The 26253-nt window shown below is 37.2% G+C and overlaps 1 protein-coding gene across 1 annotated transcript in view; it reads left to right on the top strand.

Moving 5' to 3' along the window:
• The window catches only part of ANK2 (ankyrin 2), a 251070-nt gene that overhangs the window by 113762 nt on the left and 111055 nt on the right, over positions 1-26253 (top strand). The window contains exons 8-14 of the mRNA XM_052641694.1: positions 1467-1565; positions 2869-2967; positions 9990-10088; positions 13945-14142; positions 16309-16407; positions 16569-16667; positions 22020-22118. Coding sequence (XP_052497654.1) covers positions 1467-1565; positions 2869-2967; positions 9990-10088; positions 13945-14142; positions 16309-16407; positions 16569-16667; positions 22020-22118 — 792 coding nt within the window. The remainder of the gene's footprint in view (positions 1-1466; positions 1566-2868; positions 2968-9989; positions 10089-13944; positions 14143-16308; positions 16408-16568; positions 16668-22019; positions 22119-26253) is intronic.

Here is a 26253-nt window from a genome sequence, read left to right as displayed (position 1 = left end):
TATGACTGGGTGACAGGAAATATCAAGATAAAAATGAAAAACATCTAGTCAATTATTTCCTAAAATATTAAAGTTTGACATTTTGTAAAATAGCCCCCAGGTTGTAGGCTGATTTTTTTTCTTCTGTATTGACATGAATATTTGGCATCATGTAGACACAAAATAAAAATATCATGATTATAAGCATAGGCTTTGGATTCATAGTTGCTATTCTTATTTTGTATCTTGCTTCGCTAGAGTCAGAAATTATTTGCAGCTAATTTGGCTACTAGCACAGAGGAATTTCTGTTACCTAAGGTATCTGAATACTTATTTAGGCCATTTTAAAAGCAAAGTCACTAAGTGAATAGGAAAATAATGGTTGTGATGTGAGTAACATTTCTTAAGAACAATATTGTGTATATCAAAATTCATTTCAAACAAAAGAGGGCAATGCAAAATGGTCTCAGAACTGCAGGATTTGATACCCAGCTTTACAGGAACAGTCTTTATTGTTCCTGTTATTTTTATTAAGCAATGGAAATTATGGAGAGCAGGAACAATGCTTTTTTTAATACAGTAAATAAGAAAAGAATCAATATGCTTCTGCTGTGAAAATGGCAGAAATTTCTAACTACGCTTTCATTAGCAAAAATGAAAGGAAATATGCTTTTCTCTATTTAAGATTTTCAGACTCATTTTTAAAACACTCAGAGTAAACCGTTCTCTAATGCTCATATGATTTAATTTATTTTTTATATTAGTCTTACTGATAAAATTTATTTTAATTAAATTCAAATTTGGATTCCACTTAATTTATTTTATATTCATATTTATTCTACTGTATTGTTTAACTATTGCTTTTTAAACTTTTTTTCATAACAATATAGACTGACAAAACTCAGTTGTTAAAGAGGATAGAAATATCAGGATAGTATAAATGATGTGGGATGAAATTGTATATCTTCTGTAAGAATTTCTCACAATATATTCATAGTTCCAAAGATTCAATTATCAACTAATGCTATTTTTCATTTTGAAAAACACCCAAACTAAAACACAAATTTTAAAAATAGAAGATGTGAAATTTTCTCGGGAAAAACATTCTTTATTCATAGTTATATTCTATGGCTGAAAAGATACTGTTGTTTAATCATATTTTGTTTTGCTTTAAAGCTAAATCAACTCAGGAAACATGGTTTTATATAAACAACCAATCTCATAAATAAATAAATTGTTATAGTAATTAGAAATAATGTTGCCAAGAAATATAGGATATTTGTTTACCTTTCTATGTTGACTTATTTACCACTAAATTTAAACAATACCACTCAAACTTAAAAATCTTACTAAAGCATTTATGACCTGATTTACTTTGCCCACATGTCAAGTAGACAGTTACCATGTGATTTTCTTCACTAATCCAGTGACTACAACACATGGCGGTAAAATGCTTTGCTGACTGCTGTTTTCTTTGCTTTCCATAGAGTGGATTCACCCCTTTGCACATCGCTGCCCACTATGGAAACGTCAACGTGGCAACTCTTCTTCTAAACCGGGGAGCTGCTGTGGACTTCACAGCCAGGGTATGGATTCAAATAGTTTCTCTTTTAATTTAATTTATTGGTTGATTGGCTACATTGTGTGGCTTGCAGCATCTTGGTTCCCTGAGCAGGGATTAAACTGAGCCCTCAGCAGTTAAAGTGTCCTAACCACTGGACTGCCAGGGAATTTGGCATTTCACTAAAGTAAAAATAAACAGTAATAAAGATTTTATTTATTTTTTTCTTAATGGATTTATCTGTGCTGGAGAAATTAGATTTTCCTTTTTTTCTTTTCTCTTCAAATCTTAGGAAGTCATTATGAGCCAGCAAGTGAAAAGTAGTGTGTAAATTCACATGCATGCAGATCATTTTCGATAAGGAGGATGCTGATTCTGACATCAATATGAGCAGTTACACTTAAAGGTCACACCATGAATCGTGAATGAGAAGCTTCAAGTCAACAAAAAACTGTTAAAATGTTCAGTATAAAATATATAAGTACATTTATACTATGTCCTAACAGTGATTATAGGGAACATAATTTGACATGGATTTTTTAAAATAAATTGAGAATTTGGTCATATGAGGAGTCTTATTAGCTAAAGATATTATGATGTGTTATAGGTTTAATGGTCTACTTTCATTGGAAAGAATTCACTTACATGACAGATATAAAATTCAGTATACTTAATATACTGTAAACGCAATACTTGATTTTGCAAAATCATAGCATACCAAAAAATCAGTTACATATCCTTGACATCATGATGATTATAGAATAGCCAAGAAAAGAAATATATATAATTCCTGCTTACAGTGTTTTTGTCCTTAGAAGTCTTCTGCCCTGAAACTGTATTGAGTTATTTTCAAGTTTCTCGTTCTGAATTATTCTGAAGATGTTTTTAAGAATCATTTTTCCATTGGGTATTTATTGGCATATGTGTATTCCATTTTTAAGCATAGCAAACTTTAGGATCCCAGAATCTTTAAGTGCATGAATGTTTTAAGAAAGATAGACTTTGGACTAGGTAGGATCTTAAATTTTGCTTCTATTAACGCAAAATTGCTTCCTTTGTGTCTTGACTGTGATGTGTAGATTCAGTACCTATGTTGTAGTTATTGGTTAACTTAGTTATGCAGTTTTATTATGTTTTTCATTCTCTATAGTGCTATGTAGTTCCTGTACTTTTTTTGTTCCTTAAAAATCAAAAGCATTGAAGCCATAGAAACCTTGGATAAAATTGCAAAATAGGTCACAATCTCCTTTGTGCTCTTCAGCACAAAGCCATCACCACCATGCCCTGTCACACCCAACATGCTCTTGTTTGGTCTCTCCACTTTGTAGAATGGAATCACTCCTCTGCATGTGGCTTCCAAAAGGGGAAACACAAACATGGTGAAGCTCCTACTGGATCGTGGTGGTCAGATTGATGCCAAAACTAGGGTGAGTGTCTCTGTTCTTTCAATTTCCTACCATTATTATTTTTTGTATTCTTTTAGTAGACACTTTAAAATGCCAGTCCCTAAACACAAGCAATGCATTTTCAAGGAAATCACCTTCTTGGATTTGATTTAAAATTCATGCATTATATAAAGGTTTTACATGATAAAGTGGCATTAATATTTGATCATAAGTACCCAGAGAAGCAAAATGCTAGCTCCTCAACGAGACAGTTTTTCAAATTCTTGCTTCCTGATTTTCTGGGCACAAAGATCAAAGATTGAACTTGCTCATCTGTGATTTGGCTAGTCATAAATATCAAGAGCCCAGACTCATTAGGACACATTAAGCTACGAGAGTGTGGTTTTTACATAAAAATATTTTAAAACATGTTGAACATCTTTTGGGTTGAACTTTTCAATTCCTAAGTCGTTTTTCTTAACTGGTTATACTGTAGGGATCTGAGCAGGAGGTCTCTGGTTATGCTTATGGAAAAACAGGCATACAGTTATTGCTAGGTTGCACGTTTACTCATGTCGACTTGCCAAGAGGCAGTGCCCTTCATTCATTTCAAATTTTTTGAGTGAAATATAGCTCTGAGTTTTTATGCAGTCCCCAAAACTAGATAATAAGATAGCAGGACAACACAACTGTTTAAAGTGCAGACTCCGAATGCAGAGTACCTGATTTCAAATCCTACCTTCTGCTTACTAGCTGAGTGATATTAACCTTTTACTTGTCTTCTCTAAACTTAGTTAGGCTAATAATACTACCTGCCTCATAGGGCTGTGTGAGAATCAACTCTTAGGTATTTTTTTAAGTGTTTTGTGGTTAGTCGCTCAGTTGTGTCTGACTCTTTGCAGCCCATGGGCTATAGCCCACCAGGCTCCTCTGTCCATGGGGATTCTCCAGGCAAGAATACTGGAGTGGGTTACCATGCCCTCTTTCAGGGGATCTTCCCAGTCCAGGGATCAAACCCACGTCTCCTACATTGCAGGTGGATTCTTTACCATCTGAGCCACCAGGGAAGCCCAAAAATACTGGAATGGGTAGCCTATCCCTTCTCCAGAGGATCTTCCTGGCCCAGAGATCAAACCAGGTTCTCCTGCATTGTGGATTCTTTACCAGCTGAACTACCAATAAATTACTTAGCTACTAATAATTCTTATCATGTTATGGAAATGATGTACAATTACTTGCTTAAACATTTAACTAGTACTTTAGTGTTAATTCTCGAGTACATTTGATTAATCATAGACTTAAGCAAAACTTTAAACATCCCTATTATGTAAAATTCTGAAATGTATGGTGGAAGAAGTCTATATAAGTTAGTAGATAGAATATGTCCCTTATGATATTTTATTATCACTTTGTTTAATTCTGGGGCTTTGCATTCTCATAGTTGAAGGAACAGAGATCTAATTCCCTTGCAAATCTTAAGTCTAAAAAATATTTTAATAAATCATCATCTTTGAGCTTTTAGAAACTATACCAGTCCCAGACTATACATTTTGGTTTTTAATGACTTTAGACTATGTTGCTTTTTACATCTCATTTCTCTACGACATTTGGTCCAGAGCACCTGGGTCATCATGTGGGAACTCTGAAATGGTTTGCTTTGTCTGTGAAGATCTTTGCTGTGATGTCTAGTGTCTTTCATCAGGGTTTTATGTGGTTTCTGCCCTTTGCTTTGAGGGCATGCCTTTTCTCTTGCTATGCTGTAGGTATGCAGAAATTGGAATAATTACATATAATGTCACATGCTTTGCTTACTTGTTCTCTGTATTTGAAAGAAAGAGTTTCAGTGCCTCCTTCTTTAAATCCATTATTTACATAATGAGTCCCTTTACACTGACCTGTCTGTCTCTACTGAGACTCTCTAGTAACTGAGAGGACCAATGTAAAGATAGCACTTTGTAAATGCAAAAAAAAATTATCTACGTCAGTGTTTTAAGGATGCATGTTACTCTTACTAATGCTTTTCTGGTATATTCATTCATTATTGGGGCGATTGATTTTGTTTTTTTTGATCATCACAATATTTGCTTTGTCCTTTACAACATGCTCTAATTTGCTTGCCCTTCATACATTTGCGTATATGATTTAAAGGGCTTCCCTTGTAGCTCAGTTGGTAAAGAGTCTGCCTGCAGTGCAGGAAACCCGGGTTTGATCCCTGGGTTGGGAAGATCCCCTGGAGAAGGAAATGGCAACCCACTCCAGTATCCTTGCCTGGAAAATCTCAAGGACTAACGACGGAGGAGCCTGGTGGGCTGCAGTCCATTGGGTCACAAAGAGTCGGGCACGACTGAGTGACTAACACTAACACTTAACACTATATGGTTTAAAAGTGTAACTGCAAATGAGCATTGCTTTTTCATAAAAAGGGTTCTGAGAAATGGATTTTTATGCTGGTTCTGTCAGTGTAAGCATTGCTTTCTTCTTCTTACAGCGAATATTTGGACTGTATTTCACCCAGTGTAGCTTTTAGATATAGCAAATAAATAGAATTTCACTCAGGAATTTATAAAGTGAAAATAGACTTTCTAATTGTACACAGTGTGCAGACATTCTGTTCATTCCTTCCTTAAATAAATAATTATTGATTTCCTACCTGGTGTTATGAACCCTAGTGATACAGCTGTTAACAAAGACAGACTAGATCTCTGTACTCAGAGATGCATATCAAGAATACCCAAGGGAGCGGTTTAGCAGCATACTGGTAAAAGTTTAATAATAAGCTCTTCAAAAAAAATAAACTATAGACTCTGATTTGTAGCCTTTCCCTCTGGTGATTCCCATGGTGTAAATACTTCCATACTTCTATCATGGCCAACTAGAGCTACCAATGTCATATCACTAACGCAGAACTGAGAAAAGCTAGGCAAAAAATTGACTCTCACCGATTTGCGCAAACTGATTCCAGTGTACCCTGGGATCAGTTACAATACTGAAGGTGGCACTGAGCTGTTCCCGTAAGTGAAAACATTTCCTCATTTCTCAAGTAGAATTTTAAAAGCTGTTACATTCTTTAGGTTTGGGCTATAATTATTAGACCCGTATCCTTCTTACCAAAAGTAAAATCTCATAGAGGTAAATGCTGAAAATCCAGGATGATGTCTGGAATCAGGAGGCCAATTCATGGTTTGTTTTTTCTTTTGTCCTTTAAAAATATATTTTAAAATTTTAAAATGTTGTATTTGTTTTTGACTATCTTTTTAGGTAATATAATAATGTGTCTATAGATGAATTTTAAATAATATAAATGTTATTCTGTAATATTATATGTAAAGGCTTTGGGGCAATTAAAAAAAATCGTACCCACAGTTTCTCACCACTTTCACCAACATTATGTCAGTCATTGAGACATTTTGCATCTCAGAGGCATTCTCCTCATTGACTAGAATCTCATGTGAAACTCTAAGACGTTTTCACCAGAGCCTTCGTTTACTAGTGTCTGAAAAACCTCATTTTCATGTTAAAACAAATGTTATAGCTAGTTAAACATGATATTATTAACTCAACTTTTATTAAAGGCATTGTTCTTTTTTATTTTTAAACTTATTTTTATCTAAATGTGGAAATACTTCCTATAAATAAGGATTATGGTTAAAATATTGAAATATGTATTTCAATGCAAGCAATAAAAGTATACAAAAAAACATTAGAGGATGATAAATGAAAAACAATGCATCAGAAAAAGAGATCACCCTTGCTACTTATTATTAGAAGTAATAATTAAAGTAGTAGTAGTGGCTATAAGTTATCATATACACATGCTTTTCTAGGCACCCTGTTAAGTACTATGCTAATATCATCTTAATTCATCTTCCTAACAACCTACCAAGTATTATTGTTTTCTTGTTGAGAAAATATGGTGGTTTTAATTGAGAAATGAGACTACCAATGTGAAACATGAGTTTCAGAGGAGTTATATAACTTAACCAAGGACACACAGCTTAGTAATTAGCAGAGCTTATATTAACACATAGACTTCAGGATACATTGCTGGAAGAATAATCTAAGCTGACAGGGAGGAGAGGAAAAGATAAGAAGAGAAATGGTTGTAAGAAGCTAATGCTGTGGGTTCCTAGCCAGATACATGGTGTCCTTTTAAGGATTACATACATCGCGGTGTGATTTGAATGATTCCAGTGTGGTGGGGGGAAGAGAACACACGGAAGGGGCCTCTGAAGCGGGAGAAAAGGTAATCTTCAAATAGTCTTAGGAATGTAAGTAAAAAAAAAAAAAAAGGGTAATGAACAGGTAATAGCTCCTAAGAGTAAAAAGAGTTTAAAACATTCTTGAATATAAAACATCTCGATAAAGATTTGGGGCAGGGGATGAGACACTGTACTTTTTAGAATATATCCAAAATCTTCCCAGATTGATAATGTTGGGCAACTTGAATTTGATACAATTTACATATCATTTATACAGGCAGATAAATTACATCACTAAATTGTAATATTTATTAGTAGAACCAATTATTTAACCCTTACTTGCTCCTTGATATTCTGGTGGGTTTATTAAGTATTCTCCATATTTTCCTATTATTCTGAGAGCATTTTGGAGGTTTCAAAATGATTATGCAATGAATCTTTCATGTAATCTTTAGAAAGCAATACTGCCTTTTCTAAAAGTGATTTAAAATAGCATCCCTTCATCTTTCGAACAAGGCTGTAAGTTAAACTGGGAAAGAAAAACCATCCTCATTCAACATATCGTGAAGCTGAGCCTCAGGCAGATTCACCCAGAATCTGGGTTGATCCGAGACACACGCACACCCAGAGCTCAGTGGTTCCAGAGACCACTGGACATGCCAGACTGTGTGCATCATGTCTTCATTTACTGTGTTGGATTTCTCAAGCTCTAGATCTCCATGAAGCCCCCACCAAGAATATTTTTGAGATATAAAGTTGCATCTGATTGCTATTTCACTTATAATAGAGCAACCAGTGCTCAGTATGTCCACCACCAGTCACTGGTACCAGTGTACAAATGCGTCATCATGGTAATCACCTTGCCCACACAATTTTTCTTTTAAGTTCTTTTTGGCAAACTTTAAAATTAATTGGCATCTCAACTGCAGTAGTATATATATATATATATATATATATGTATATTTTGCAGAGAAGACAGTCTTTTCATGCTAATTCTCAGATACCCCAAAACTGCAGGGTCTATTTTGGTTGCTAGTATCTCAATACTGGCCAAATAGATTTAACAAAGCAAGGAATAGTTATCATTAAGGTCCTAGCCAAAATCAGAGGACACACTCAAATTTGATAATTTGACTAGAGATTATTCAAGGGCTTATTTACTCCATTGTAGCTGGACTGAAGGGGAGGCAACAGGGAAGGTGGCATATCCCTGGGGCTAGTTGCCCACAGGGCTCATTACCAACCCTAGGTCTGAAAGGTGAGAAGTAGAAGAGGTCACCTGCCCTTCAAAGGAGAGAGCTGTACACGGAAGGCTGCTTTGGTAGGAGTGCACACTTGGTTAAAGAGTCACTGCCAGACCCAGCAGACCCTTCAGGAAGTTGCTTTCATATCTTGCTGTGTATCCCATTGGCCAACCCCAGCCAGAAGCCAGGGGGCAGGGTAACCCACGGTGGAGAAGGGTAGAGCACAGATCTGGGTAGCTAGCTTAGACATCGCAGAATGTTGGACCAGGAAGAGTGTTGCAAACCAGATGAGTGATATTCATTAGGAGGAAAACATAACCCAGAGATAGCAGTCATTGAAGCAGAAACACAAAAGGTAGGCCATTAAAATTCTGGATAAATCAGAAGCTTCTAAAGTCCTCTTAACTGCTTGTCATCCCTCATTTTCTCAAACACTACATATCTTCTCAACCTCTTTTCCTGAGACAATCCTTTTTTTGTTTTTCCTTTAAATCTGAAATCACTAGTAAATTTATGTACTCAGGGTTTTATTTTCTGTTTTGCTTCTTACCCATTGTTCTTATATCTTGGTCTATATATCTTGTACCATATTTTCCATCTAGTCTGCTCTTGGGCCATGTTACCCATAAAGCCCAAAAGACAGAGGGTACTTGGAGATTCAGTTCAGTTCAGTTGCTCAGTCGTGTCTGACTCTTTGCGACCCCGTGGACTGCAGCACGCCAGGTTTCCCTGTCCATCACCAACTCCTAAAGCTTGCTCAAACTCATGTCCATCGAGTCAGTGTGGCCATCCAACCATCTCATCCTCTGTTGTCCCCTTCTCCTCCTGCCTTCAATCTTTCCCAGCATCAGGGTCTTCTCCAATGAGTCAGTTCTTCACATCAGGTGGCCAAAGTATTGGAGATTGCCCTAGAGTTAAAAACTACCCGTGACATTATCAAGGTCAGAAACATGCAGTTGTGTCATGATTTTGACAGTATTTTAATGCTATTTACTGATATTAAATTTAATCCTTGAAAAATAATTATGTATTTTGTAAAATGATGAAAATATGAGCAGAAACCTTTAGAAGAAGGTGAAAAAAATTGACCCTTTTTTTTATAAGCCTCATGGAGCATTTCAGAAGAATTTATCAAAAGTGACCAATCAAGGAGAAGATAGATGGACAAGTTAGATTAAGAAGAATTTTTAGGAGCTGTGTTAGAATAACCAGAATGAAAATAGAATCATTAAATATCATCTCTGGGGGTGGCTCCAGGCAAGTAGGACTTTGAAGTTCAACAAATGCAGCACACTTTGCTTCTCCATCTTCCTAAATATGCAAATTCATGACCAGCCACAGTTTCTTTTTTTTTAATGTTGAACCTCCACACATGAGATTTCTCTTATTCTCTCCCTCTTTCTGCTTTGTCTTTGCCTTTCTCTTTTCTCTCTATCAAGATCTCTCTATCTTGTTTTCTCTCGTAAGTTTTCTTCTCTATCACTTAACTGATAGCAATTCTATCACTGATCTGAGTCACTGGGACTGAATTTAGGAAACCCTCTTTTCAAGATGGCAGTAGATCCAATCTTGGTTGGTTTGTTTTAAGTGAACTCAGGCCTGTCTTTCATTCTTTTGGCAGGATGGGTTGACACCCCTTCATTGTGCTGCAAGAAGCGGTCATGACCAAGTGGTGGAGCTTCTGCTGGAGCGGGGCGCTCCCTTGCTGGCAAGGACGAAGGTGAGTTGTTACGAGGAAGACGGTATCCAGCAAACTCTTTAATACATTTTTTGATAATATCTATTCTTGAAATCAAAGCATCAGCTGAGCACATTCTAGTTTCTCAATAGTTGTGTTTGAGGAATGAGTTGTAGGTATCAACCTTTAAAAATTATTTTTAAAAATACATGCATTGAGGTGTATTAAATGTGTCAGTTCAGTTGAATTGCTCAGTCATGTCCAACTCTTTGTGACATCATGGACTGCAGCATGCCAGGCCTCTCTGTCTATCACCAACTCCAGAGTTTACTCAAACTCATGTCCATTGAGTCAGCGATGACATCCAACCATCTGATCCTCTGTCCTCCCCTTCTCCTCCTGCCCTCAATCTTTCCCAGCATCAGGGTCTTTTCCAGTGAGTCATTTCTTCACATCAGGTGGCTAAAGTATTGGAGTTTCATTCAACATGAGTCCTTCCAATGAATATTCAGGATTGATTTCCTTTAGGATGGACTGGTTATATCTCCTTCAGTTCAAGGGACTCTCAAGAGTCTTCTCCAACACCACAGCTCGAAAGCATCAATTCTTTGGCACTCAGCTTTCTTTATAGTCAAACTCCCACATCCATATATGACTACTGGATAAACTATAGCCTTGACTAGACAGACCTTTGTTGGCAAAGTAATGTCTCTGCTTTTTAATATGCTGTCTATGTTGGTCATAACTTTTCTTCAGGGAGTAAGCATCTTTTAATTTCATGGCTGCAGTCACCATCTGCAGTGATTTTTGAACCCCCCAAAATAAAGTCTGTCACTGTTTCCACTGTTTCCCCATCTATTTGCCATGAAGTGATGGGACTGGATGCTGTGATCTTAGTTTTCTGAGTGTTGAGTTTTAAGCCAACTTTATTTTACATTAAATGTATAACTTCCAATTATTTCTGTATTTTTACCTGCTGTTCTCTCTGTAGATAGAAATGTGAATATTACTGTATTCTGTGTAAATGAGGATATTATATATGTGATAACATCTCTAAACATTGTTAGTCTACATTTTTATGATACTCTGAGATGGCTGTAAAATGCATATAAAATTATGTTTTAAAGAAGTACAAGTAACAATACAAGAAAAGATTGTATAGGATAAGCTGTCCAATCTTTATTTGTTAGACAGTACTATTAAAAAGAATTACTCACCAGTGGTGTTGGTTGATTATAATTGGGATTAATAGGTGATATGAAAAGCAAAAGTTAGGATAGTCTAGCTACAGAGAACCATTAAACAAGCATAATGTTCTCTATGGCATAGTACATCTAGTATATTTTGGTCTCATTTCATCAGTGTTCGTAGCCATGAGGAAAACTCTTATCCATACAAATAGAAACAGAGTGATGAGCTGATTTATTGGATATTTTCTTTGGGTTACCAGAAGATATCGTGAGGCACAGTTTGAAAATAATCAAACAGAGTTATTTAATGGGAAATGTAACAACACTTGGATCCTTAAATACAGCAGAAATTTAGACAGGGGGACGTTTCTTTTATTTTCTCCCTATTGCATTTCTCCCATCCCCTGAACATGATTCATATCAACTGCTGCTGTAACTAGGGTAAGCTGAGAAAAATAAGGCAGTACACAAGTACATATTTTTCAATTTATGTTATAATTAAATATTTAATTGAAATCATTGGAGCAAAACCCAGCCCACAGGTTCAAAATTTGTATAGAATGAACTCAGTCTTTAGAGATGTGCCTCATAGGTCCTGAAAGAGTGGTTTCAAATCAGAAGTATATGAAGACAAAGAATAAATCATCTGCATCATTTTCATTCTCATATCTATACTATGAATGTTGTAGAGATCTGCCTTTAAAATGCAACCTTTGGGGCTGGGTAATGCATACATAATTAAGGAAAATATTTGTTGAGGAAATAGATTGAAATTTAAATGGAAGGAACAAAGTTTCACACTGGTCATGCTATAACTAATAAAAGACCTGTATCAAATGGAGGATAGGCAGATAGACCAGTCCACAAACTATAAAATAACCTCATCTGCAGAATTCGCCTGTAATTGTAATCACTAATGAGGACTATGGATTACCTTGATGGAATTTTTTAATGGCCTACTTGTAAAAATCAGATATCATTCATATATCATCAAACTGGTCTTCCCAGGAGACTCAGTGGGTAAAGTATCTGCTTGCAATACACGAGATCCAGGAGACGCAGGTTTGACCCCTGTGTCGGGAAGATCCCCTGGAGAAGGTTTTGGCAAACCACTCCAGTATTCTTGCCTGGAGAATCCCATGGAGAGCGGATCCTGGTGGGCTACAGTCCTTAGTGTTGCAGAGAGTCAGACGTGATTGAAACGATTGAGCATGCATGCACACGTGCATCATCAGTCTATCGTAGTGAGTAGCTGCAATGTGCCAAGCAGTGTTCTGAACACCAAGGGACTGTCAAGAAAAATAATATGCCATCTGTAGTTTCAAGAAGCTTGGAATTTACGTGGGTAAGATAGACAAGGAGTTAGCTACAAAAAGTAGAACTATGTTTATGGTAAGGATCAGAAGAAAGTGAATTAACCATCTTGGAGCGAGGTGACAATACTAGCCTGGAAAGGGCCAAGGCAACTGATACCAGACTAGCTTCCCTCCCTCTCCATATCTCCCAGCTTTGTGTCATCTTTTATTCCTCCTTCAAGCAAATATTCATCTATCTAGTTGTCACCCTCCCTCTTTCTTTGAAAATTCAAATTCTCAGTAAACTGTGACTCTTCTCTACAACTCATCCTTTAAAGAAAAACACAACACAAAACATGTATCTATTATTTATTTGGATGCACTGGGTCTTAGTTGTGATGCAAGATCGAGTCCATGACCAGGGATCAAACCTGGACCTCTTGCATTGAGAGTGTCGGGTCTTAGCCACTGGACCACCAGGGAAGTCCCCACAACTCCTGTTCTAATTGGTGATTTTAACAATCTTGGTGAGAGCAGTAGATGATCCTCATACTTGGCCTCTCCGTTTGGTCACTGTAAAGCCTCTGTAATTTTTGTGTTTAACCTCCCCTTTGTCCAACCGCCTCCTTCTCTGTTTCAGTGAATACTCTCCAGAAGCCCAACTCCAGAAAAGTGTTTATTGTGCTGGTGCCATTAGGCAGGTGTTGAACTGTCCTTCATTCACCTTATGCCCTCACCTCTATGCACCAGGAATTCCCTGGTTACTTGTACCACTTCCTGACATACTCATACACACTTGCTACATTTCACCCTGATTAAGTCCAACTCCCATTTTTGAGGCTGAATGGGGCTCTCTTTAACTTTGTAATCCCTGATGATCCCTGTGATCCCTGAGTCAGCCTGATGCTGCCTGACTACACACTGTATTTTTCCTGCCATCTGATTATTGTATACATTTTCATTTTCCTTCAAACTTCTTTGTGAAAAAAATTTTATTAGAGTATTGTTGATTCTCAATGTTATGTTAATTTCAGATGTGAGTGTTAATTTCAGCAAAGTGAGTCAGTTATACATACACCCACTGTTTTTTAGATTCTTTTCCCATATAGGCCATTGCAGAGTACTGAGTAGAGTGCCTGTGCTACACAATAGGTCCTTATTAATTATCTATTTATTTTTAGTAGTGTGTATATATCAACTTCAATCCCCCAGTTTATCCCTCTTCCACCCTTATCCCTCCATAACCTGAAGTTTGTTGTCTGCATCTGTGATTCTGCTTCTGCTTTGTAAATAAGTTCATCTGTGCCCTTTTTCTAGATTCCACCTATAAGTGATACCATATGATATGTCTTTCTCTCTCTTACATTACTCAGTATGACTAAAATGTGGGCCTGGTTTGGTTTTGATGTGCAGAATGGGCTGTCCCCACTTCACATGGCTGCGCAGGGAGACCACGTGGAATGTGTGAAGCACCTGCTCCAGCACAAGGCGCCTGTTGATGACGTCACCTTGGACTACTTGACGGCCCTCCACGTTGCTGCACACTGTGGCCACTACCGTGTAACCAAACTTCTTCTGGACAAGAGAGCCAACCCGAACGCCAGAGCCCTGGTAAACCTGGCCCAGTCCACGTTAAATGAACACACATTGACACCAGCAAACCCACACTGATTGATCAATGGTTGCAGACAGCAGCAGTGCATGGTTACAGATACGCAATTAATTCTAAATTTGTCACCTCCCACAAGTTGCCTGCCTGCTTCATGCCTTCACAGTTTGCTGTTAAATAATGGCAGGGATAGGTTTAAGAGAACACCCAGGTAACATTGCCATAATTAGCAAGTCAGAGATAATATGAAACCTCTGGAGTGATAAGCATTTTTAAATGGAAAATCGGAGTTGCAAAATAGGCAGTTACAAAAATAAGTTCTATACACCTCTATATAGAGTCAGAATAAAATTGTAAAAAAGCTAAACTTTATAACCTTTGGGGGGAAAATGGTTTAAAGTGAACAGATTTGACTGTGTAAGGTAATGTAAAATGCAAGGTGTAAAGAATTCATTCGGAGAGGTTCCTTATTGACCTGATTACTCAACCATAGACTAATAGAAAAGTGATGCTTGTCATCTTTTTACTTCAGGAAGCATTTTATATGAACTATTTCAGCAGTTGCTCAAGAGAAATCTGCAAGTGGTTGTCCCTAGAGCACCTTCTGTTTCCCTCACGGTCTAATATTGATTAAGTCTCCTTGCTGCTCTTATATCTTAACCATAATCATTGGAAATATTAGGAGTGTATTAATTTATGCCTCTTGTTTCCTAATTCTCTAACTGAAGGCAAATCCTTTTTTCTATTTGTTTATGTCAGTTAAATTAGTCTTCAGGCAATCAATATTTAAGAGAATGTATTAGAATTAGAAAATATTGGATCTTACTTTTATGAGAAATTTTCCATTGGAATCAACTTATTTATTGTTGCTTGGGAAACAACTATGCTTTTGGGGTTATGTGCAATTACATGATGTTTGTTTTCTTATAAAGAAAAAAGTACTCATTTTTAATTGGATAGTGGCCAGTAAGCTTGTAAGATATCATACTCTAATCATTGAAGATCTTTTAAGTGCTACATATACATGTGGTTATTTATATCTGGCTTGTTACATAGCTAATAGATGGGAAATTAGTTTTAAAATGTTGTGAGTAATAATGTTATAGGTTAAAGAAAATTATATACTTTCCCGAGAACTGTTAATGTAGCAAAATATTTTCTGATAAAAAGTCCCTATTGGGACATGCAAAATTGTTAACTAGCAGAATGGATACAGCTATTCTATATAGAGTCATCATTGTTCAAAGAAAAATATAATACTTAAACATAACACATAAGGATTAAGCATGGGGTTAACAAATTTTCATGTAATTTCCCCCAATTCCTGCACATTATTCTAGTATGGAAAGTTTAAAAGTACCTTAAAGACTTGTCCACATTTCTTTGCTTTTAAGAGATATCTTCTTACAGTTATTTCAAAAATTCTTCTTACTATTTTTGAAAATATTTCAGCCCTTATTAATTTCTTTCTAAAACAATGTATCTTGATTGGCATGTTATAAAAATATTATATTAAAAATATAAGAAATATAACATGGCTATAAAGATATTATCAACATAAATAATGATTTCTGCTAACATGCAACAACTCCTCATAAAACGTTTTAAATATAAACAGTATAACTTCTGGCTATAAAAAATGATCAACACAAATAATGATTTCTGTTAATTTGTAACACCTGTTTCCTAAAAAAAAAAATCGTAGCTAACCTGAAACATTTATTATAAAGGTAGTCATACATCTTAGATTTTCAAAATAAGACAGGTAATGATTTTCCGCTCTAAGAAATAGCCCATCATCAAAAAAAAATGTATTCTTATCTTTGAAGCATCTTTAAGCCATTTCATAATCTGTCCTATTAGTATACTTTAAACCATTTTAGAACTAAACTATCATTATGTGTGTTTCTTCCATCTTAGAAGAATAGGCCCACATCCCTTTTGTTTTCTCTGTAACCACACAACAGTGCCATACCTGCCCCCCACATATGACACAAGCCGCCAGGAATATACACCATCACTGTCTCTCTAACTCCAACAGCTACAGCATTTGAAGAAATGGTAACATTATGTGACGATGTAGCATTACTGCCTGCAGTGTGCCAGCATGGAGTTGTGTGAGACTCGTTTCTGCATGTTTTCAACTAACTTGATTGTCTTTTGCACAGAATGGTTTTACTCCACTGCACATTGCCTGCAAGAAAAACCGCATCAAAGTCATGGAACTGCTGGTGAAATATGGGGCTTCAATCCAAGCTATAACAGAGGTAGAAAAATGTTTCAGCTTGTCACGAAACATTCCTTGTCTTACTCCTTCTTCCCCTTCCTTCCACCCATCTTCTGTCCTCTCCGAGTCTGATTTATCTGAAGAAGCCCCAAGGCCCCCACCGGTGCAGAGGAGTAAAACTGCTGTCGCTTTGTTTCGCAGTCTGGCCTCACACCAATACATGTGGCTGCCTTCATGGGCCACTTGAACATTGTCCTCCTTCTGCTGCAGAACGGAGCCTCTCCAGATGTCACTAACATTGTGAGTATGGCTTGGGTCAGAATAACCACAGGAGAGAGAGCGAGAGGACGTGTGCGGCTGTGTGTAGAGGTGTGTGTGTGTGCGATCAAAGCTCAGTGGCCGGCCGAGCTTTGGGAAGCACCCCTGTGATAACTTTTATTGAAATAATTGCTAGAATGTCACTGAGGAGAACCTCTATAGGGTAAGAAATATTTCCCACAGTACATTGGAAGCTGTGGAGCAAGACTGTGTCGGCTTCCTGATGCAGACGAACTGGCCACACATCTTAAATACACTTATTAAAACAAAATGTGTTGTAAGAGGTTCTCTGAATGTGAATGAATTATTGGTTGGAATAAAAACTTTATGGCTCAATATACTTGTTTTGAGTGAATCATATCCAGGTAATTTTGGTTAAAATGTTGAGTACCATAATTGGTTATATCAAATGATTAACCAGAGGTAGACCAAGAGTTGTTTTGGGTTTTTTTTTTACTTAATATCAAATTCTCCCTCTTTAAATTACATAGATTTTCCATTTTCTAAGCTTACTCTGATTTTTCCTTTTGATTTGATTCTGTTTGCTGAAATAGTTATACTTTGCAACTTTTTCACATATCCTAAAGTCCATGTTGGTCTCCAGACAACTTTTGTTCTGCCAATAAATGCTGGATATTTCAGAATTCTTCTACATAATCTAAGTTAGGATTTTTATTTCCCATTTCTTATTTCTCTCATTTTCTTGGAGTCTGCCCAGTTAAACTTTGATCATTGAACGCAGATTTTCTTTTGAACAAGAGAACTTGCTCTGTACAAGGTGATGTCAAGTATTTGAAGCTCACCAGGACCCACTGAACCACTGAGAGGCTTTAAAAAGTATTCAACAGAAATACCTCCCCCAATACATGTTAGTGTTTATTATTAAAGTGAATCATGCTTTCAAAAGCAGTTGGTTTACTATGGCTATTAATTTTGGGTATCCCATTCCTTTTAGGTTGTAAAACAGAATGTTCAATTTCACTTTTATTCATATTCCCTCTCACTTTCTCATTTCCTTGTGTTTTACACATTGTTTCCATGCTGAAGATTCTGATGCGTGGACAAAATCCATATGAAATAAATTCATTAGATTTTAAATATGATTTAGTACCTCTCCATATTCACAATTGGAGTATAAAACCACTGAAGAATTGAAATCTAGTCTATATTTATAATTCCCCTACTTATACCTTATTGATCCTAAAGTAATACTGTATGCAAATTTTAATTTCTCCCTTAAAGATAAATTTCACAACATGCCAACTTGAGTTTAATTTATGGTCACTTCTTAGGACTTCAACAGAAATCAACAGCATCATTTTTTGTGTTCAGTAATGACTGCCTCTCTTTTTTTAAATTGAAACCTGTACAATCCAGTACCTGTTAAAAGAAGTTCTCTGAGTACTTTCTCACTATACTGTATTTTCCTTCTCTTCATTAAAATGCCTACAGGATCTCAGGAGCAATGGGGATACTATGTTAATTACATTATCATGCTATAATGCTATAATAATATAGATAAGTATAGTCCATGCAATGCTTGATTGAAACTCCCTATGTTAATCTTTCTGAGGGGAGACTTTTTGGAAAATCTTTTTGAGGGGAGATTTTTGCTAAATATTTTCTTAATCAAAGAAATCCACAAGAAATGGTTGTATGATTCTGTGGCACTCTTAATTTGGTTCTTAACTGACCAATTCAAAATTATTTGATGCTATGGATTTACTCCATATTGATATGCTCCATTCCACAAAAAACAAACAAACAAACAAAAAAACCTGTGTAGGCTACATATAGATTTTCAAGTAAAAATAAATAGCAATTAAAGCAATAAAAATATTGACATCTTTAGGTTCTTAAATACTCCCAAATTTGGCAATTGCTATATTAAACTTTAACTTCCACCTGTTGGTCATTATAAAGTTCTTCATTCTTCATCTTCTCATTTGTCCATCCATACTCTTTTCCTTCAAATCCTTCAAAATAAATATTGGAGGGGCACCTGCCAATGTAATCCTCTCCTTGAACATGTTTCCTAGTTGCTTTTTGTTTGTTCATTTTAAGTTTTGTATGATGTGTCCTTCAGGGAACAGATACCATATAGATAGGATTGCCAGAAAAAATACAGTACTCCCAGTTAAATTTGAATTTCAGATAGACAACACATAATTGTTTTTAGTATACCCATTCCCCAGGCAATAGTCTAGACACACTTATGCTAAATTAATTATTCTTTGTCTGGAATTCAAATTTAGCCGGCCATCCTGTATTTTGATTTGGTAATTCTGGCAACCCAACATTTAGAGGAATCTAACTTTCTCTAGCAGTGGGATGCCTGTGAACTGATGTATTCTCAGAACGTGAGGCATAGCTACTGGATCCAGAACTTTTTGCAGGTTGATTAAGAAACCATGTGAACACTGGCTGCCTGCTTGCTGTGTCAGAGTTGGTCATTTCCTGACCCCAAAGTACCCACCCTTGGAGCCTTTGTGTGTTGCCTGAAATCATGTTGCATTTTTGAATGCAATGCTGTCTGTTGTGCTTTGATGCTTTCCAACTGATGTAGCCAAAGTGGAAGTCAGCGTAGCTGTCAGCAGAGTCGGTCTTAATGACGGGGAGGGGGCGCATGACATTTAGTACCTGCTTTGGACATGAGCATACTCATTCTCCTGCCAGTCTTGTTTCTGTCTCAAAATTCACTCCAAGTTTGAAGTGTGCCAACAACTCAGTCATATGCAAATATTATTACTGCAAACTTCCCTTTCCAGAAAGCTCACAAATGTACTTTAAAACCTAGAAAGCTGAGCCGACAGTTGTGATACATCCATAATCCAAAGTACGCATTGACAAGCATGGGAGTAAAAACCCCAGCACTCTGGGGGCTGTCCAGACTGCAGTGTGGGGGACACAGAGGTTTCTCTTCTTAGAGTTATTCAGTGGGTTCGTGGCTTAAGTTCACACTGCATATTATATTTAAGAATGTCCCCTAATCCTTAAGGTTAATTAGCTTAAGATAAGGAAAACAAGATCCTTGAATAAGATGAGGTACCCAGTAACTAAGAAATGGAAGTTACTGATTAAAATAATATATAACATCTTTCATTTTCTTATTTATACTTAACGTATAAACAAGGATAACATAAAGCTAAAAGAATAAGGACAATTTACGATAAAAGTAAATTATCCAAAAGTCATTAAATAAGAATTGAACACGGCCGTTGTTTTAAAGCAGACAGACGATTTGCGTGTATATGTGTGTAACTTTTCTTTGAATATAATGTTTAATATTTTAGGCTTTATATCTTACTTATCAATTTCAAATGTGTAAAAACTATAAAAAAATAACTTATTTTAAGTACAAATAAAGATATTGAAAATACTAAGACTAATACTGGAAACACTACCTTTTGAAAACCCCTTACTGATAAAATTTGGCTTGTAAAGGAAACATAAAATTCATCATTAAGTAGGTACTCCTGAGACCGCTTTGATTTAACTTCTTTTAAGAAAACTTATTTTTGTCTTCATTTCTTCCAAAATGAGTAAAATTGCCATATTATTATAGGACTCTGAATAAAAAATTTGAGGCTTTTTTTTTTTTTCCCCTAAATCAGAAGATCTTGCTTCATCTATTTAGGGACAGGTTTTAAGTGATACAGAAAAGTTAGAAATTGTGGTTGGCTGAAGAGGAAAAATCTTCCCATACATCCAAAGGGTAGAAACAAATACAGCTATTCTGATAATGTTATTTGATGTGATAACATACTCCGATACATTTACAAAAGTCAAAAAAGAGCATCAGAAAATAAGGCCATTAGACGATAAATGAATCACCAACAAAAAGAAAATTAGTTAGACATCCAATTCAGTGCTTTTAAATTCAGATCATTGGAAATGAATTTCTTATAATTTCATAAGGAGTGGAACACTGAACACTAGCAAAAAATGAACTGTGAGCTAAGTACCAAACTAAAGTTTGTCTTAAATCTTCTTAGTCTAAGTGTTTGCTGTGCAAAGAATCAGAAGACATTATCCAACGGGATTTGTCAGGTGTTATCCAATTACCTCAACCAACTTTGAAATCAATTTAGTCTATTTGGAACGGTTTACTTTACCAGGTTGAAGTCAACCTTTTCTAGTATAGTTGTGGTGACAAAAATAACTTTTATTCTAGAATCTTATTCTTTTGTAATTGTAAAATTGTTTAACAGAATGAACCCCTGCTTTCTTTAGAACTACTGTGGTTTTAGTATGCTGACTGGAAAAAAAAAAAAATCTCTCTCTTAGAGGCAGTAATTAACAGGCTTCCTAATGAGAAAATTCTCTTATGTCTAACCATCATCCTTCATGCTGCAGGGTAAGCTGCCTTTTCCTGATAGGTGTGTCTTCCTTGATGTAGCACGGAGATGCTTAAGGAGAGACCTGAAGCTCAGTGCTGCCCACCTCAACCTATGGCATTGTTAACACTGCTGTACTCACTTCTGAGTGGTTCTATCAAGTAACTGTCTGTAATTCAACATGCTCATCAGTGATAAGCAGGAACCTCCTGGGCAAATCAGATTTCTCATAGGAACTGTCTTTAGTCTCATTAACACCAAGACAAATGTGAAGTAATAGCTTATTTCAGAAGTAAATGTTGAATTCTGCGAAGGAATGGCTTCCGTATGGTGCAGGTGCTGCAATTTTTGGTGTTGACTTGATCTTTAGCCTCTAGAGTTTCGCATTAGTAATAACAGGATGAAGTCGTAATAACAGGATGAAGTCGTAATCACATAGGCAAGTGTGACAGATTTAGGTTTGCTGGATAAAAGATGACTTCATGTCACCAAAGACAGTTTAGTTTATGTTGGTTACAAAGTCAAACCTCAGGGTATCCTGGATGTTTGGGTAAGTTCACTAGCTTTTTTAAGGAGTGAAGTGAAGTGAAGTCGCTCAGTCGTGTCCGACTCTTTGCGACCCCATGGACTGTAGCCTACCGGGCTCCTCCGTCCATGGGATTTTCCAGGCAAGAGTACTGGAGTGGGTTGCCATTTCCTTCTCCAGGGTATATTCCTGACCCAGGGATCAAACCTGGGTCTCCCACATTGTAGGCAGACGCTTTACCATCTGAGCCAGAAAAATACATATATAAACATTTGTTCTATCCTTATGAAGATGGAGAAGATACCAAACTGTGTTTTTCCAGACTGAAGAATTATGAAGTAATTGTGCATTTACCTAGATTTCTTACACCTTTGGATATAATGCTATCTTTCACAAAAAGGCACATGTTTATCGTGTGCCATCCAGAGCGATGGGTTTGCTTAAGATTCAGTGATCTCTGTTTCCTGGCAGCGCGGGGAGACGGCCCTGCACATGGCGGCCCGTGCAGGGCAGGTGGAAGTGGTCCGATGCCTCCTGAGGAACGGTGCCCTCGTCGATGCCAGAGCCAGGGTAGGTGCTGGTGCTTGGGGCTTGCTGCTGTTACGCGCATGACTTCCATCTCCAAGGGATGCTGCTGTCCTTCATCTCCTGATGTGGAAATGCCAAGGACTGTAGGTGAACGCATCAATTCAGTAACAGTTTTTCAGGCAGAAACGAAATGGTACAGTGAATATACACAATGGAAAATACACTCCAATTTTAGAAATGTTAACATTTGAAAAAAATATACAGTATATAAGAAATTTGGCATTAAGTAACATTTTAATGAGTTTTTTAACCTATGAAAGCACTTCCACAAATATCTTCATTTTCATGAGCTTTAATATTTTTATCTATATTATAAAGATACTTACATAATAGTTATTTCTTACCACCAAAGCTGATCAAATTTCCATAGACATTTCTTACTAGTTACTGAGAAACAAATCATGTTCAAAGTTTTCATGTTTCCCCTTCATCTGCTTTACTTTCCTCCTTTTTGTAATGAGTTCTACTTTTCTTCTTACTCTGATTTTCCATATTTAGACGTTCTGCCCTTCCACTCTTCCAAAATATGGGAGATTGTGTGATTGGATTCTTCCATTTCTAATTCCCCCACAACTTGATTTTTTTTCCCTCTTCTTTTAAAAAAAGTTTTGCTTCCCTGTTGCTTTTTTCACTTTCTTCCTTTACACTGAATATTTTAGCAATATCTTCTGTTTCCTTTTCCACGCTGTTCTGTTAACTTTTGCACTAGCATCTTTCGGATTCTCATAGAATATTTAAATACTTTTTCTCTCCTTGTTCAATATCTAAGCTAGAGCTCACTTCAGCATGAATCCCACCATTGTGAGTCCATTTCAGAAACATTAGTGTACTGGAATGAAAGCATTCTACTGGAGTCATACAAATTGTCATTTTAGGCAAGTCATTTCACTTCCAAGTCTTTATGCTTAAAATGTAAGCTTGGCCTTAGAAACCTTGAAACTCCTCTAGACTTCCTTAACATTCTCTGACTCTGTGGATGTTGCAGCATTTTTTCCTGCAGACCTTCATGCAGAATGCAGTGATACATGGGCAGCCTTGACATTACTGTTGTGTGTTTAGATTTTATCCACCTTTCTATCCACTGTACAAGTAGTGTAACTTGCATTCTTTGGTAATCATTATTATTATTTTATGCTCTTATGGATCAAGTGTTTTGTTATTCAGTCTCTATTCTTCCCTGCCTTGGCATTTTTCTTGGTTCCCTCTCCCCTCCCTGACCCTTAAAGACTATTTTTTAAAAGCAGTGTTAGTTTCACAGCAAAATTGAGAGGAAGGTTCATAGATTTCCAAAAGGCACCTGACCACATAGTCTCCAGATTGTCAGCATTCCCCACTGGAGTGGAACATTGATTATGAACGATGAACCTACATTGATACACCGTGATACCCCCAAGCCCATAGTTTACACAGGGGTTCACCCTAGGTGTTGTACCTTCTCTGGGTTTGGACAAATGTATAATGACAGGTATCCATCCTTAAGGCATCAAACAGTAGTTTCTCTGCCCTAAAATCCTCTGTGCTCTACCTATTCTCACTTGCTTTTAAGTTTGCCTGGCAATTCAGCTCTTAGAAAAAAAATTATGGTCAGTCAATGCCCTCTGAGTACTATGAACTTCACTAAGTTTACCAGAAATTGTGGTAGTGTTCTGGTAAATATTTTATAATCCATGCTTAATCGTAAAAGGCCTTCACATTTATCTCTCTTAATATGAAATGAAGTGAAAGTGAAAGCTACTCAGTTACGTCTCTTTGCGACCCTTTGCGACCACGGAATTCTCCAGGCCAGAATACTGGAGTGGGTAGCCTATCCCTTCTCCAGTGGATCTTCCTGACCCAGGAATCGAACCAGGGTCTCCTGCGTTGCAGGTGGATTCTTTACCAACTGAGCTATCAGGGAAGCCCTCTCTCTTAATATGAAACTACCTAATAGTTTGAGTCAAATTCCCACATGCATGCACTTCTGAAAACTCCCTCTCTTAACCTAATACCATTGTGCTAAAATTCACTTTCTTACAAAGGGGAGACAGTAAAGTTTTACCTGGTTACCACACTGATCTGTGTGCTTGCCCCACCCCCGGCCCAGGTTCTTTCTCAGCCAGCGTCCACCGTGGATGGACCTAACTGGGGGCGCTGCTAGGACCTGCGCTTCTGGGAGCTTTCTAGCTTTAAGTGCCCACGTTCTGTTGGCACAATATGGGGGTCTGGCATTTTCTTTAGGTATTGAGCAATCACAGGGCTCCTAATTTAAACTCACTTGAAACTTAATGAAGATTTAATTAGCTGCCAGCAGATATGGTTCCTGGGGATCTTGTTAGCTAGAAACTAGTAGCGGAAATTTTCTCAAACATTTAAACCCGGTCCCAGCCATTGCTTTTTTGTCGTTTTGGTAAAAGGGGTTGGGGCTCAGAAAGTCTTCCTGACTTTTCAAGCTAGTAGTGATGGTAAGGCTGAGCCCATATCTGCCTGGATCAGGCTGTATCACAGTCAGTGATGCTTTATGATGAGAGGATTGCTGCCCCTCATACTGTCGATGGTGACTGCAGCCAAGAAATTAAAAGATGCTTGCTCCTTGGACGAAAAGCTTTGACCAACCTAGACAGCATATTAAAAAGCAGAGATATTACTTTGCTAACAAAGTTCTGTCTAGTCAAAGCTATGGTTTTTCCAGTGGTCATGTATGGATGTGAGAGTTGGACTATAAAGAAAGCTGAGGGCTGAAGAATTGATGCTTTTGAACTGTGGTGTTGGAAAAGACTCTTGAGAGTCCCTTGGACTGCCAGGAGATCCAGCCAGTCCATCCTAAAGGAAATCAGTTCTGACTATTCACTGGAAGGACTGATGTTGAAGCTGAAACTCCAATACTTTGCCTACCTGATGTGAAGCACTGACTCATTGGAAAAGACCCTGATGCTGGGGAAGATTGAGGGCAGGAGGAGAAGGGGACGACAGAGAATGAGATGGTTGGATGGCATCACCGACTTGATGGACATGAGTCTGAGCAAGCTCTGGGAGTTGGTGATGGACAGGGAAGCCTGGCGTGCTTACAGTCCATGGGGTCCAAAGGGTCGGACACAACTGAACGACTGAACTGATAGTTGGAGGAGACCGAGAAGGTCAAGATACACACAGTTTTTCTTGAATATCATCTTCTCTGCTTTCCCAATTCTTTGTTTTGGATTGAATTAGCTTTAACTGGGGGTGGCAAATTAAACCTTTGTTATTCAACAGGAAAACAACAACCCGCACATTCAGAAGTCTTAGAATCTCTGATTTCAGGTGGAAAAATTTTCTTATTGAATCTGTATGTTCTTTCCTTTTCAATTTTCAGATAGGATTGTACCAAAAATTGAAGAAATTAGGCAAGAAAGCTTATTTCTTAACTTTAAAAATAAACAAAAAACAAGTACCTTAATGCTCTATGGTCTAAGAACCAAGAGACACTGATAATTTAGCCAGTTACTCAGTCACCACTAGTCAAGGTTTGTCGCTTCCCAGCTATGGATTGAGCGGTTATCATTGCCCCAACTCTCTCCCTTGCTCACTGAAAACACATGTTAGAGTGTGTCACGTGCAGAACCCTCCTCTATCAAAATCTGCTGGGCAGAAGTCCAAGAAAGGACACCCAGAAACGACAGATGTTCATGATTGCTATCCTCAAGCTCTTTGGTCTTTTGATTGTTGCTGTTGGTTTTGCTCTCCATTTATTTGGGTAGTTGTTAATTCTCTTCACTCGTCTCTTATCGCCTCTATATTTCAGAGAAAGTTGTATCTTTTAAAGTGTTGTCAGTTTCCTTTTCTATCGAGAAACCCCCATTGTCCTATTAGTTTTCTTATATGTGTGCTAAGTTGCTCAGTCATGTCCAACTCTTTGCGAACCTTTGGACTGTAACCCACCAGGATCCTCTCTCCGTGGGATTTTCCAGGCAAGAATACTGGAGTGGGTTGCCATGCCCTCCTCCAGGAGATCTTCCCAGCCCAGGGATCAAACCCGTGTCTCTTATGTCTCCAGTATTGGCAGGCAGGTTCTTTACCACTGGTGCCACCTGGGAAGCCCATTAGTTTTCTTAGTGGCCGTCATATTGTCTCTGTAGAATGAATAGACAAAGAAATGTCTTTA

This window comes from Budorcas taxicolor, chromosome 6 (assembly GCF_023091745.1).
Source record: "Budorcas taxicolor isolate Tak-1 chromosome 6, Takin1.1, whole genome shotgun sequence".
Classification (NCBI taxonomy): domain Eukaryota; kingdom Metazoa; phylum Chordata; class Mammalia; order Artiodactyla; family Bovidae; genus Budorcas; species Budorcas taxicolor.
Note: the sequence above shows the minus strand (reverse complement) of the source record. Positions and strands in the feature narration are given on the sequence as shown.